The sequence below is a fragment of the Daldinia childiae genome (assembly GCF_008694065.1).
Source record: "Daldinia childiae strain JS-1345 chromosome Unknown Scaffold9, whole genome shotgun sequence".
Taxonomy (NCBI): domain Eukaryota; kingdom Fungi; phylum Ascomycota; class Sordariomycetes; order Xylariales; family Hypoxylaceae; genus Daldinia; species Daldinia childiae.
In genome coordinates, this window is record NW_022984650.1 from 1,614,055 (window position 1) to 1,627,405 (window position 13,351).

General features: G+C 48.3%; 4 protein-coding genes across 4 annotated transcripts; all 4 read right to left on the reverse strand.

Annotated features, from left to right (window-relative positions):
- Positions 1–553: 553 nt before the first annotated feature.
- Positions 554–3,628, reverse strand: GL218_07634 (uncharacterized protein; the record flags this gene model as incomplete). Its single annotated transcript, XM_033584398.1, has 1 exon — positions 554–3,628. One exon carries the CDS (start codon positions 3,626–3,628, stop codon positions 554–556), a length of 3,075 nt encoding a protein of 1,024 aa, XP_033432436.1.
- A 1,148-nt stretch (positions 3,629–4,776) lies between these two features.
- On the reverse strand, positions 4,777–5,293 carry GL218_07635 (uncharacterized protein; the record flags this gene model as incomplete). The annotated part of the gene is made up of 2 exons (XM_033584399.1): positions 4,777–4,897; positions 4,962–5,293. The coding sequence occupies 2 exons, from the start codon at positions 5,291–5,293 to the stop codon at positions 4,777–4,779; spliced, it is 453 nt and encodes a 150-aa protein (XP_033432437.1).
- A 1,544-nt stretch (positions 5,294–6,837) lies between these two features.
- GL218_07636 (Vegetative incompatibility protein HET-E-1) lies at positions 6,838–8,981 on the reverse strand (the record flags this gene model as incomplete). Its single annotated transcript, XM_033584400.1, has 3 exons — positions 6,838–7,329; positions 7,449–7,909; positions 7,982–8,981. The coding sequence occupies 3 exons, from the start codon at positions 8,979–8,981 to the stop codon at positions 6,838–6,840; spliced, it is 1,953 nt and encodes a 650-aa protein (XP_033432610.1).
- A 728-nt stretch (positions 8,982–9,709) lies between these two features.
- GL218_07637 (Class E vacuolar protein-sorting machinery protein HSE1) lies at positions 9,710–12,060 on the reverse strand (the record flags this gene model as incomplete). The annotated part of the gene is made up of 5 exons (XM_033584401.1): positions 9,710–10,512; positions 10,567–10,900; positions 10,956–11,726; positions 11,786–11,946; positions 12,018–12,060. The coding sequence occupies 5 exons, from the start codon at positions 12,058–12,060 to the stop codon at positions 9,710–9,712; spliced, it is 2,112 nt and encodes a 703-aa protein (XP_033432580.1).
- Positions 12,061–13,351: the final 1,291 nt, after the last annotated feature.

The window sequence follows — 13,351 nt, forward strand, 5'->3', positions numbered from 1 at the left end:
CAGCGTCGATAGGGTCTTAGATGTGATTTAGTCTGGGATAACGCTAATAAAAGGTACACACACACACACACAACTAAGTCAAATCTATAAAGTTGGTTCTTCGGGTTGCAAGTAGACTGAGTAGGTAGACAGATAGACTCATGTAAAAGGTGCAAAGACCGGGGCTTGGCATGACGAGAAACAAGACAACTCACGAGACGATTAATCGTAATTCAAAGTCTAAGTGCAAATTGACCATATAATCAAGAAATATTTTACTCCCATTTATCACGAATTTTGTGAGAAGCTTTGTGGAATTTACGCCCCTATCGATAGATATAGGAGGGATGAAGAATAAGTATATTCTCGTAGCAACTCTAATCAAGGCTGAATAAAACCAGACCATCCGAACCGTCATAACTCACACGCACACTCCATCATATTAATCCGATGCTCGTTATACAATTCGTCAAATACAAGCCTAGCAGGGAACAGAATCCTCAACTAGCCAGCTAGCAAAGCCGCCCTCTAAACACCCCGGGGACCCAGTGTACTTGTTACCCAGATATTGCCCTTACCACCTACGTCCGTAAACCGTGTTCTCATTCCCGCGTGAGGCCTTTGAGCCAGAATTCTTACTTCGCATAGCCGCAAGCGACCTCGAGACATCTTGGCGCACAACGCTATTGAACCTCTCGTCGTCATCGTAGTCGCCCCCTGTGCTTTCACGGCCGACATGCTTGAACAGGTCCATCATCTCCTTGATGCCGAGTTTGAGGCTCTCCTTGCGAGCGCCGCCTTCGATGGTGGCCTCAGCGAGGAGCCGTTTCTTCTGCTGGAGCTCTAGGATACGTTCCTCGACGCTGTTCTCGACTGTTAGTTTGTACACGACAACGTCGACGGTCTGCGTCAGCCGGTGAACTCGGTCAATAGCCTGCTCCTCGACGAATGGATTCCAGAAAGGCTCAAGTATGATGACGCGACTGGCCGCAGTGAGATTAAGGCCCAGCGCACCGCACCGCAGCGAGCAAAGGAGAACCCTGGTTCGTGGGTCATTTCGCAAACTGTTGAGCGCCTCCTCTCGTGCGTCGTTCTTCATGCTTCCATCGTATCGCGTGTACCTGATACCTTCCTTGCGGAAAAAGGGCTCCACTAGGTCGAGCATACTGGTGAACTGAGAGAAGACGATGAATTTGTGTTCGTGTACTTCCTTGTGGAGTAGGGTGATGAGTTGGCGGATTTTGGCTGACGCGAGCACGTGTGGTGTCTTTTCCTTCTCCCTGCCAGAACGGGAGTAGACGACGTCGTCTTCAGAATCTGAATTGATTTCAGACTCGGATATACCCGTATCATCTTCGGAGTCGGATTGCGATTCTGAGTCCGCGTCTTCCGCTTCATCCTCTTCATCACCTTCCTCGCCCTCGTCTTCGCTATCTTCGAGTTTCGTTCGGCGCATCTTAGATTGAATCACCGAGATGGATTCGTCATCTTCGGTGTCTGATTCTTCCAAGGCCCGTTGTAGCTCTTCGGGCTTCGTGTCGTTCCCATCATCCACGACGAAGCTGCTTAGCTGGCTACCATCTTGCGTTTCCTCTTCTTCAGAATCGTCTGAGTTGATAGTTTCACCGTCGCCCTCGGCATTCTCATCATCCGTGCCGCCTGCTTTCCCTAAGCGTAGTGGGCCCTGCTCATCGTCGGAGACGATCCAATCTGCCTCTTCGTCCTCCTCGTCGCTATCAAGGATTGCGCGGCGATTCCTAGGTTTACGCTTTTTAACAACCTCAGTCTTGACCTTTTCAACTACCACCTTCTTAACCTTGGCCTTAGTCTTCTTTTTTCTTGTCCTCGTCTTTGGTGCTTTCAGATCTCCACCATCTTCGTGATGTTTAAAGTACTCTAGGTCTTCATAGCAAGCTTTACATTTGTCTGAATTGGGTTGGCGGTTGTCGCGGTCAAGCTCCCAACCACATATATCACAGTGTTTCGTCTCGACATCTAGTCCACCAAGAAGGTCTGCAAGGGCGTCAACGTCCGCTTCATTTCTCTTTGGCTTCGTTTCCTCGGATAGGGCGTCCTTGTCCTTTTCGAGCTTGCCCTCAACTAATTTTGGATGGTCGCAGGCCTGTCTTAAACGCAGAAGAAGTACCAAGGCGCTTGCATAATTGAGCTTGCTTTTCATCATTTGCTCGATACTCTTATCTGTTCGCTTTTCCAGCCTGTCGTAAAACCGCCTCTCTGCTGGAGTGAACTCAGCGGCAACTGTTACGACTTTTCGCTCAGTGACCTTGAAACTTGATGTGCTCTCCTCGCCTTCTTTAGTTGGCTTTCCATTGGTATTGAGAGCACCAGCCTTCTTGAGGATATCTTTGGTTCTTCGTTTCATGAAACACTGCAGCAGGCCATGAAGACGTCGCATTGCGACGTCTCCCTTACCACCCTTCATTGGTATTTCAAAATGATCCTTCCACTCTCGAAGATCGTCATAAGGTTTGATTCTGAGAAACTTCACTAAACTTTGCAATTCGTCTAAGTTGTTTTGCATTGGCGTGCCTGACAAGCACCATCGATATACGCTTCGGAGTTCGTAACATGCCTTTGTGGCCTTGGCGTTCCTGTTCTTGATCGTGTGTGCTTCATCCAAGATGACACGGTACCAATGTAAACCGAAACAACCGGTCTTCAGGGTATCTGTAGTGTGGCCATGCTCGGATACGAGAATCTGGTAGGTGGTAATGACTACATCGTATCGACGGAGGTCTTCAAACCGCTTGGTACGTTGGGGGCCGTGATGCACAAGCACCTTCAACTTATGGGATTCAGTCACCTTCTCTTTTAATTCTGCCTCCCACTGACGAATAAGAGCCAAAGGCGCAACAACTAGTGTTGTCTTTTCAACTCCTGGGTGCTTATCCGCTGGCTTCTTGTTGCCTAGAATTAGTGCTATCGACTGCAATGTCTTTCCTAAGCCCATATCGTCTGCAAGAAGACCACCCTTAGGCACTTTACCCTTTTTGACGGGGCCAAGTTCACGACCTTTCATCCACTCTACTCCCTCGACCTGATGTGGTAAGAGTCGAACACTGAGCCCTTCAACGTGTGATTTATCTTCACCCTCTTCTTTCGTATCCTCGCCTTCCTCATCTTCCATGGAGCCTTCGAGTAAGGCTTTAATGTCAGCAGCGGCTTTCTTAGGGTCAACATATGTGGAGAAAACTCCAGGTTGACTGTATATCGAAACTGGAGCGCCATCCGGAACCGAGATCGGGTTACTAGCTGATCCTGCCAGGTCAGGTTGCATTGTGTTGAACACAGGGGCTGGAGGCGGCTTCTTATCCTTATAAGAAGGCTGCAGTGGGCCCGTGATGCGTTGAGGGCGATGATGCTCTGGTCGGTTCTTGGGTTGAATAAAAAGGTTTGCGTATTTGTCTTCCATGTTTCCTGACATCACTCGAGATTTGACGGCAGGTTTCGGGGCCGCATTTGTAGCCCCAGAGTTGTTAACAGATGTGAAGCCTCCTGCACTCATATTCCCAAATCCTGGTGCTTTCTGATCGGACTGAGTTGAAGTCTGGGTTTGCGTGTTGCCATTTGTTTTGTTAGAATTTAATGGACGCAATGGCGCCTTAGGCGGAGCTTGTTCCTTGACCATGGTTGAATGATCCCACGAAGGTTGTGCTATAGAACAAGTATCGGTCGTAATCGAATTTGCTATCTCCTGGTCGTCCGTTCTAATTTGAAAATCGTGTTTCGTGTGTCGATTTCGTGTCTTGGGCGGATTAGGTCGCGATGGTCCGATGCGGTTGGTTGCAATCCGACTCTCTGTCCATGTACTATATCCAGATTTCTCCTCACGCAAAAGAGGCGCCTCAGTCGACTTAAAGTCGTTTCTAGGCCGGACTCCAAAGCTATCGCCGGGTTTTCTGCCTTGATCGTGAGTATTTGGGTTGCGAAGTGGGGGGACGGGATCATGAAGGGTACAAAACAGACTTCATGAAAAGTTAACCACCCAGAGAGTATAACTGTCGAATAATTGTAAGTGGAAGAAGGATTTATTTTAGAAAGCAACAAATTTATTTATTTCATCAGGTAACCGTATGTTTACCAACGTCAAAGGGCGTTGTTTATTTTAAAAAGAGTCAACTGCTGCCTTATGCTTAAAGAAATATTGTTTACTCTGCACCACTAATGACATGTTTTGCCCGGCCAACCAAAACCTTATCGGCTTATCTCCCCCTCCATTGAGCCACAAAATCCAGGCAGCTGTCTCATCAGCCACATCTTTGCCCCGCCTAGCCACACAGCCTCTGCTGTTAAGTGCCGTGTCTAACTAAGGTTGGCTTTATTACATTTTCTCTCAACAAGGGGTTCCTTATATCAAACAACTAAACCTATCTTGTTCAATTCGTATAGTTAACTATTGCTTATAACCTACTACGGAGTCTTGTTGTTTCATTATTTCTTAGAAGCTACTAGCACTGGACGAAATTAATCTGTGACGAATGATACGAACCGGCTTGGTTCATAAGTTATATGTACCATTCTTATTCAATGGTCACATAACTCAGATCAAATGCCATATATTCGTTAATATACAATGAGTATTAGTATTACCTGATGATAAAATAGAACGCTAATCACATATGAACACAGAAAACATCAGTTATAAGCAAGACGCAATATATTCGCATGCTAATCTATCTCTAAGTCTATATCTACAGGCGAACGCCAAGGTTTCCTCTCATACTTCATACGCACGTAAGCATCAACATCCTCCAAACATGAGCTCGATGAATCCCTCTATTTAGGAAGGCTATCGATGTGGATGGTAATAGGGGACTGGGTCTGAGTGCAGACCATGTTGTCGAGACCACCAGAGTGGCAGTAGGTGCCAATATTGCCGAGGCCGGAGAAGCCCGAACTGTTTCGATATTGTTAGTTTGGCCGTATCTTAGATACTAGTTACGATGAGAAAGAAAACTTACCCAGTTCCGAGCTCGTGGAAGACTTGGAGGGCGAAGGTCGAGGTGTCAGGGCTGTCGAGAAGCGCGAAGCGGTACTTGGAGTCACCGCAAGTTATAACGCTGGTGGGCACACCGCTGGTGATCTGGCTGGCAGTGGCCGAGCAGCTGAGATCCTTGGCGTCCTTGCCGGTCAGCTTGAAGGAGACACCGTCCACAGTGCCGGCAGAAGCACCGCTGGCACCCGCCTTGTGCACGGAGAAGTCGGTGATGGTAATATCCTCAGATTTCAGGTCCTGGGCCATAGTGTTGGCGCCGAAGAGGAGGGCAGTGACTGCGGTGGCTGTGAAACGCATCTTGATGGTTTGTTTGGGGTTGGAAGTTGAGGAATGGAAGATATAGTAGATGAGTATGTAGATTGATGACTTTGTCTGTCTGATGAGGAATTAAAAAAAGTCGAACTGACGGGCGGCAGGAGTGTGATTCTTATACCCCTTCGTGGGCTATGGACTCCAATGTAGAAGACATCTCCATGAAGAGAAGCAAGCTAAGCCCAGCTGCCACGATAGGATCGACGTCATTTCACGAAGGCAATATGAGTTCCACAGCCTTATGGAGCCTCAGCTGGCGCAATCATTCCCAATTTGGGTTATTTCCCCTTTACAATTGTAATCCCGACGTTTTTCTTATGGGGTAAAATACGAGCCGCTTGACCGGGAAGAGAATAGAACGCGGGCAAAACGAACCAAAATATTTTTGAGGATGTTAATAATGAGATCGTTGATGCAATGATTGGCTCGATTCGAGCTGAAACGTTTTCGGAAAGGTATGCAGTTGATTCTCTTAGTCATTCGTGTTGTCAGCCTCCTGGACCCTGAATAAACAACTGCCGGCCTATCCGTCTCCACTGCTTGTCCCGAGTTTATCTAATAGACGGTAAAGTCTCCCGAGCCATAGATCTTAACGTGGTGGCCTGACCAAAGATGCTGATCTCATCGGTGTGCCTCCCCCGAGAAAGCCAAGACCACAGTGGAGAAATAGTTTTTGACATTGTGTGGGACACAGCCCTCCTTAAAACTACAAAGGAGAAAAGGCCGTTAATACGAATAGAGGGAGCATATGTCTTCGAATGTCAAAGGATACCTCGTATACGATCAACATAGAAACTATTATCGAGTTTAATTAATTACTATAATTTATTACACTAATTCATTAGGTATAATTCTAACTCGTATAGCACCATACTCTTCGTAAGAAAATTGATACTGCTTTGATTACTTGTGTCCAGATCTTGTAGCTGGAGATATCCGATGTCTACATTCAAACTTGTGGGTAAAGCTTAAGATTATACGGAACCACATTGTCCAGGTAGCCACATGTTCAATAGCCTATTCAACCCCTCCGCTCAGTATCCTGTGTATCTCAGCTCCTCGCAGGATGATAGAGGGTAGTACTAATAACTTGTATGTCGTTGAAATAAAAACACTTAAGAGTGTAACGTTTTATGAACTGGCAACACGAAAAAAAAAAACCATGATAATTTATCTTGTTATCTATTTCTAATAACAATATATTATGAGATAGTACCAAAACTCCAGAAAACAGGACACTGTTAATATGTGTATAGTCGCAACCTCTAGTACATAGCTTAGAGTTCCTCGCGGAACAACAGAGTTATTTCCATGGATTTTGCTCCACCTCACGATATGTACATCCTTTATACCATAGCCTCAAGAAATATTCCCACATATACAAACCGCATATTCTAATATTTATTCATTAATCGTCTTATAATATTACACTAAACGATGATCATGATCAGGTCCAAGTCCCCGAAAACACAAGCTACCAAACCCCACAATGCAGGGAAAAGGAGTCCTATGCCAGGAGGTTGACACGACTACGATGCAGACGATAGGGTCTGCGAGTTCTCGACAGAGCTGTTGACGTCCCATCTCCGCAACCCGCTTGCATCTTCTCCCACAGCCAAGCTACTCCCGCTCTCTTCTTCCTCGTTCGACGAGTCCCAGTCTTCGAGCCCCCTCTCCTCGCTCTCGTCCACGTAGTCGCTGTCGTCTGTTTCGTCGACGACTCCGCTAAGATCCGTCGCGCTGATTGGGACCGAATAGGGCGACTCGCACTTACCGGATAGCATAGCAGCGCGGATGTCGGTATCTGGATAAAGAGCTATTGTGCCACCAATGGAGACAAAGAGCGATTCGTCGGGAGTGTGCGCCGTCAACTGCTTACGACGGTTCTCCCATACCTCGTTCCTCAGGCAGTTGTGTATCAGGACCTCTTCCTGCACCGGCACGCCGCCCTCTTCTACGTGTTCGCGAATGGCAAGCTTAATGTGGAAGAAGTCTTCTGCGGAGTGTATGCTGCAGTGCCACTTAGACAGCACAAGTTAGCTACTTCTCCAAAAAATAATACCGAGTTTAGGAGATTCTAAGAATTCCCTGATCTAAAATGAGAAAATAAAGAAAAAGAAAAGCCTGCAAAATTACATACCACTTCTTTCCCGCTAAACGTCGAGATGACGGCGAAGAATAAGTAAAAATCAGTCGCCTGTGGCGACTTGAAGCAAATGCGTAGTAACCCCGACGTCAGCAACGAACTACCACCTTCGAAGGCCGGCAGCCGTAGCAGCGCCGTATCCTCGTCAAAAAGGCCCGGGGGATGCGTCTCGATATCGTAACCCACGGCTCCGAGCGGCGCATCCTGCCTCCCCGTCGACAGGAGTCGTTTCGCGGTTGGGTCGGCAAAGAGCAAGATGCCGTGCTTGAATACAGAACGTCTGCGCGGATGATGGCTATATCGGATTCCAGGTTGCGGGACGAACCGAGACCTGATGAATAGGCTGTACCGCTCCCTAGTATCTGTCGCCTTCTTGGATAGGATGACCGGGCTCTCTAGAAATCGGCTTCTGTCGAGTATATTCGAGCCAGAGCGCCTCTGGTTGGTCCGTTGCACTGATGGTAAAGTCGGTTAGTAGGTACTTTCGATGAGAAACGGAGAAAGAAATGGTCTCCGACGTAACATACCAGCAATACAAGCACGCATATCCGACCGACTACCCACAAGTCCCGCATCCAGAACAACAAACAACTGCGTCAGCGTATACACCACAGGCAAGTAAATCGACAACCCCAGATTCGTCATCGCATACGGCATCGGCGCCTCCCACGCATCAACCGGGACGTACTCGCCCGCGTCGCAGAACGCCGCCGGCGACGGAGCCAGCATGCTAGACCAATCCCGCGGCACCACCTCCGCCTCCACCTCCGCACTGCGACTCCAGCAGAATATCGTATGATCGTTCGACGTGCGGATGATCTCCTCCTGGAGCCGGGCAAACGCCTTAGCGCCCCCCTCGCCATACAGCAGCGGCATATTGACATCGAACAAGCCCAGCAGGCAATACGCCGCGTCCTCGGCGCGCGTAGTCCGGCGCCGCGCCGCCCACGACATCTTCTTGGCGATGCTAACGGCGCGCAGGTCACCGCGGCCCTGCAGCAGCGGCGTCTCGATGCCCGTGGCGGCCGAGATATCGCCCGCGAGCTGGGAGCGGTCGCCGATTTCCGTCCAGCACCGCGAGAAGAAGACTAAGCGGCGCGGGCCGATCAGTTCCTGCAGCGTCCAGCCGCGACGGAGCCAGTTGCTCTTGCGGAGCGGACGGAGCGGACCGGCGTCCTTCTCGGGGTGAAGTTTCGGCACGTCGGCCAGGTATGCATAGCACACGGTTGACTGGCGGTACCAATTGTACATGGAGTTGATCGCTTCCGTGAGCTCGGCCGAGCTGGCCTTGTCGATGCAATTGGTGTCGATCCATATCCACTCGATGCCGTCCTGTCGCGCGATCCTGCACGCGCCCTGGATCTTGAGGAACCCGGATTTGGTTGTTGTAGATGGGCTCAGGTCTATGAAGTCGTGAAAGCTGACCTCCTCGCCGTCGATCCATGTATGACTTAGTATTGCATACGGAGGGATTGTGTCGCCTTGGAACTCCTTAAGCTCTAGAGACGTGGTATTTAGCAATCTCATTGCATTTATACTGAGGCAAAAGGCATGTATCTATATCTTCTAATCTCTTGTTTTTCTTCCCATTACTTCATTTCTATCGTGCTGCATGAATATTATAATAGGATAAGCTTGCTTGGCGAGGCTATCTTATTCCATTGGTTAGTGAGATACAAGATTTGTTGTTTCTGTTATATCGTTTCGACTGTTCACGATTATCGAAATATATATATTATATATTAATAATATTCTAGGTTAGCTTATATGTATATCCCACATATTCTCATATAATTAGTTTTATAGATCTGAAATTTAGCGTGGTTCTATTTTTACCCAAAGCACTCCCATGTACGATGCACGAGGAATCAAGGGTATTATATAGGCATAAAAAACTGCATTATGTACCAAGGGTAGGGTACTCAATACATCCCTGTGAGCAGAATAAACTACCTCTCAAGCTTCCTTTATATTCCAAGCTACGCTCTATTAGAAACACAATCACAGCTACTATTACTATTACCATAAAAGTGAAATATAAATCACTTATGATACCGCATCCATTATCTAATAATATACCCCCCTAGAACTTATGGAGCCTATGGAATAAATAGGGGAATCAACCTCAACTAGTTACTAAAACCTTCCAGAAATGCTCCCTATGACAAGAAGACCCAACTAAAGCTCTTAGCACGATATTTGAATATTGCTAAACTTCCATCCATGTGTACTACCATTATCATTTTCATTGACAATTAATACGCCGCGTTTTGCCTATAGAAGTCCTGCGGTGCACTGGGCTCGTTCCCCGGGGGCACGTAGGCTTTGTACTGCGGCTGTTGCGGTTGGCCCAATGGAGCCTGGCTTGGGAGCGACTGCCGGGCATCGAATGCTAGGCCACCTGGATGAAGAGGCGGGGGTGTCATCACGTTCGACGGTGGCTGGACCCCCTGCGGGATCGGAGGTGCTGACCCGGTCGGTTGAGGGGGGATTTGCGAGGGAGCATCGTACGAGTCCTGGCGCTGGACATTGGGGTTATATGCCGAGTATTGCGGCTGAGAGGGCGCTGAAGGGTGAGATGCGATAGCCAGAGGGGTTGGAACACCCTGAGCTGGCCCCGGCGGGGCAGAAGGGACAGGAGCTGAAGGTGCGGAAGGTGCGGTAGCTGTTGGGCTTGTGGCATATGGGTCCTCCTGGGAATAGACTGATGCGGAATAGGGATCGGGTCGACTAGGATTATGGGTGGCCGCAATCGGGGAGTCGTAGGCCGACGTGGCTAATTCTTGAGGATTGCCATAAGTGCTCTGAGGCCGCTGTTCCGCTTGAGCGGGTTGAGAGTACGCCTGGTAAGCTTGCGGCGGCGGAGAAGACGTTTGTAAAGGAGCAGGCTGTTTCCCTGCAGCTATCCGCGAAGGCTGATCTCTTGGCGGATATTGCTGAGGTGGCTGCTGGTTTGCTTGAGCAGGAACTTCTGCACCTTGCAGATAGAAAGGAGCAGGCGCTGGCGTTAACCGCTGGAAACTAGGAGGCGGCGATGTAGCCTGGTATCGGTTCTGTTCTAATTATATGTGAGCCGTCTAGACTCGTGTAAAGATGCCTGCGTCTTACATACCTTGCGGAGGGGGTCCTTGAGGACCGGGGGTGTAAAATCGTTGGGGCTCCTGCTGGTTAGGCGGCGGTCCCTGAGGAGCGAAGCTAGAACCGGGACCCGGGCCACCTGGGCCGCCCGGAACGCCGTACCCGTGTGGCATGAGCGGTCGCGGTGCATACTGGTGGTAGTTCGGCTGCGGCGGGTGGGACATTGAAGATTCTAAAAGTGACTCGTAATCTCTCCTGGCCTTGATAAACTTTTCATTGAGCTGCGTGAAGTCTTCTTTCTTCTGAGAATACTTCTCAATTAACTTAATTAGTTTAGGTCGAATAGCGAGCGTTTGGTGGTATAGTTTCTAGAGTGGTGGTCAGCAATCAATTATGCCTAAACTCGAGTCGCCCTAAACATACCGATATCTCTTCGTTGTCTTCTTCCTTCGGCGATGCATTAGAGGTACTCAACAATGTAAGAAGCTTCTCCACGTTCTTTATTTCGGCAAACACTTCGGCCTCCATTTGCGCCTCGCGGTGGAGTTCGTCAGGGGTTGGATCGGCAAGCTTTTCGACGTAGTTCAAAGGGAAAATACCGGTCCTGCCTTTTAACGAGCCTCGCCACCAATCTTTATAGACGGACTCCAAAACTGCTATAATATCACCCTTCTTGAATTCAAGTTCGCCGGGCTCGGACGGCGCAAAATCGTAGAGGGCGCGGACTCGCGATACGGTGGCAGCTGTCGTGCCCGTGGGATGGGAAGGCACTGATTCCACCGGAGCAGCCGTTGCACTCGGTCCAGCGCTAGAGCTAGGTCCTGCGACGGAAGATGTAGGTTGCGTACCCTTTTTCCTCTCTTCCTCTTGTAACGATAGCTTTAGTGCTATCTGCAGCTCTTCCTCCTCCTTCTGACGATCTAAATCGGTAAGACCAGTCTTCTGTGGGGCCGAGGGTGGCTGCAATGTCGGATTGCTCTGTTTAAGGCGGTAGTAGGCATCGTACATGATCCCAAGGTCGGCATCCTTGCTAAACATGTCGGACCACTCCTTCATCCTTTCGAGGATCTTCACCTTGACTTGTTGGTGGGTATTCCGGTCGTTGGCAAGTTTAAGTAAGGCATCGGTAAAGGCGCGGCTGGCAAGCTCTCGGTGCATATTCTTGCCGCAGTTCTGGGAGAGCGCATTTGCGAGCTGATAAACCGGATATGGTCAGCCTGAAAGAAACTGGACTCGTTTATTAGACCACCTACCTCGAGGGTGTAGAGTTGAACATTAGCGTTGCGATGCGCCAGACGTTTGATTAAACTCTGAACTGCTTGGTTGGGGCCATTTGGATCGTTTCCTACTTTGTCGCAGACCTCTATAATGGCTCCCCAATCCTCCGACGTGAGATTCTCATCGGTCGCCTTAGCTGTGAGTAATGTTATGTTAGTTTGTGACTATATTGGGGGCTATATGTGGTTACGTTGCATGTAAACATACCGATCACTTCGTCATAAGGTCCGACTGCTGTTCCCCGAAACATACTGGGCAGCAGGAGGGGTGAAGAAAAAGACGATCCTTATGACTTGGATATTGTCGCTAACTTAAACGTCGCACTTTTCGTTCTTATGTATAGATTTGAGTTGGGTATTTTCTGGCAGGCGAACGATTTATTAAACGTATGACTGTGGCGTTGGGTATTCGTGGTTGTAGCTATAATGTTGTAGTTGTAGTTGTAGTTGTTAATGTTAAGATGAAGATATGCAGTGGTGGAATAATAAGGTACATGTACCAAAGCTTGCAGCCTAGAGGAGTGCATGCGGTAACATGGAGTAACATGTAATTGATGACGTTGGCCTGTGCTTGCTTTTTTTACCTGCCTCAATTACTAGCCTTAGGTACGTAGTGACAAGGTACCCGGGCCCCATTAGCCAAGGTACCTAGGCACTTTAGCGTTCTATTCAAAGCCCCCAAGGCTCGGGGCAATGGGGGGCAATGGGGCAATGCAAGTGCCCGGATAGCTCTGACCATGGGATTTAGAACGATGGAAGCCCCATTAAACCTTATTAAATAACGCGCAATGCAGTGACGTTGGAATATTTCTATTGTTATTTCTATCAATATTTTTACTGCGCCTCAACTTTCCGATTCTCGGCTTAGGTGGAACGAAGGGCAAAGTCTAATAATTCGAAGATCGTTATGTTTCTAGTATTAATAACCTAGTAGTAAAACTCGTAAAGACATAACTATTTATATTTAAATATATACATATATACATCTACAATCATAACTAACATCGGTTCCTTAGTTATGGTCTAAGCATTAAAATAAACCTCCTAGGGCGAATTTATATGGTAGGTAGTAAAGTAGATCGCGAAATATATGTACTTCGATTCATCTCGTAAATACCCATCATCTCATATACATACAAGTTTGGACCCAATGAAAACAACCTCGAGAGGCGAAAAGAGTCTCATGTTAGTAGCGTTGTACTATATCCTTTCTATTCCATCTACAGGTGATGCGTTCTCCAGGAATGGGACTTTGCCCTTGGTTCCTTTTGTAGTCTTATAGCACTCCATCCACGACCATAAACTTGAGATCAAACGAGGCCATCCGCATGCAGAAATACCAACCCTCCTGCCATGTTCCGGGACCAAAAAACGCCAGACGGTCTTCCTCGAGCGTGATATGATAATGGACCTCACAAACCCCACTCTAGACTCCGGCCGTCATCAAGAATAGTCATGTCCGTCCAAAATGCCATCAAACTCCTATCAAAACAACTTCCGAACCATCCAGGAAATAACAATGGCAATCTGTAGGTGCAGTAG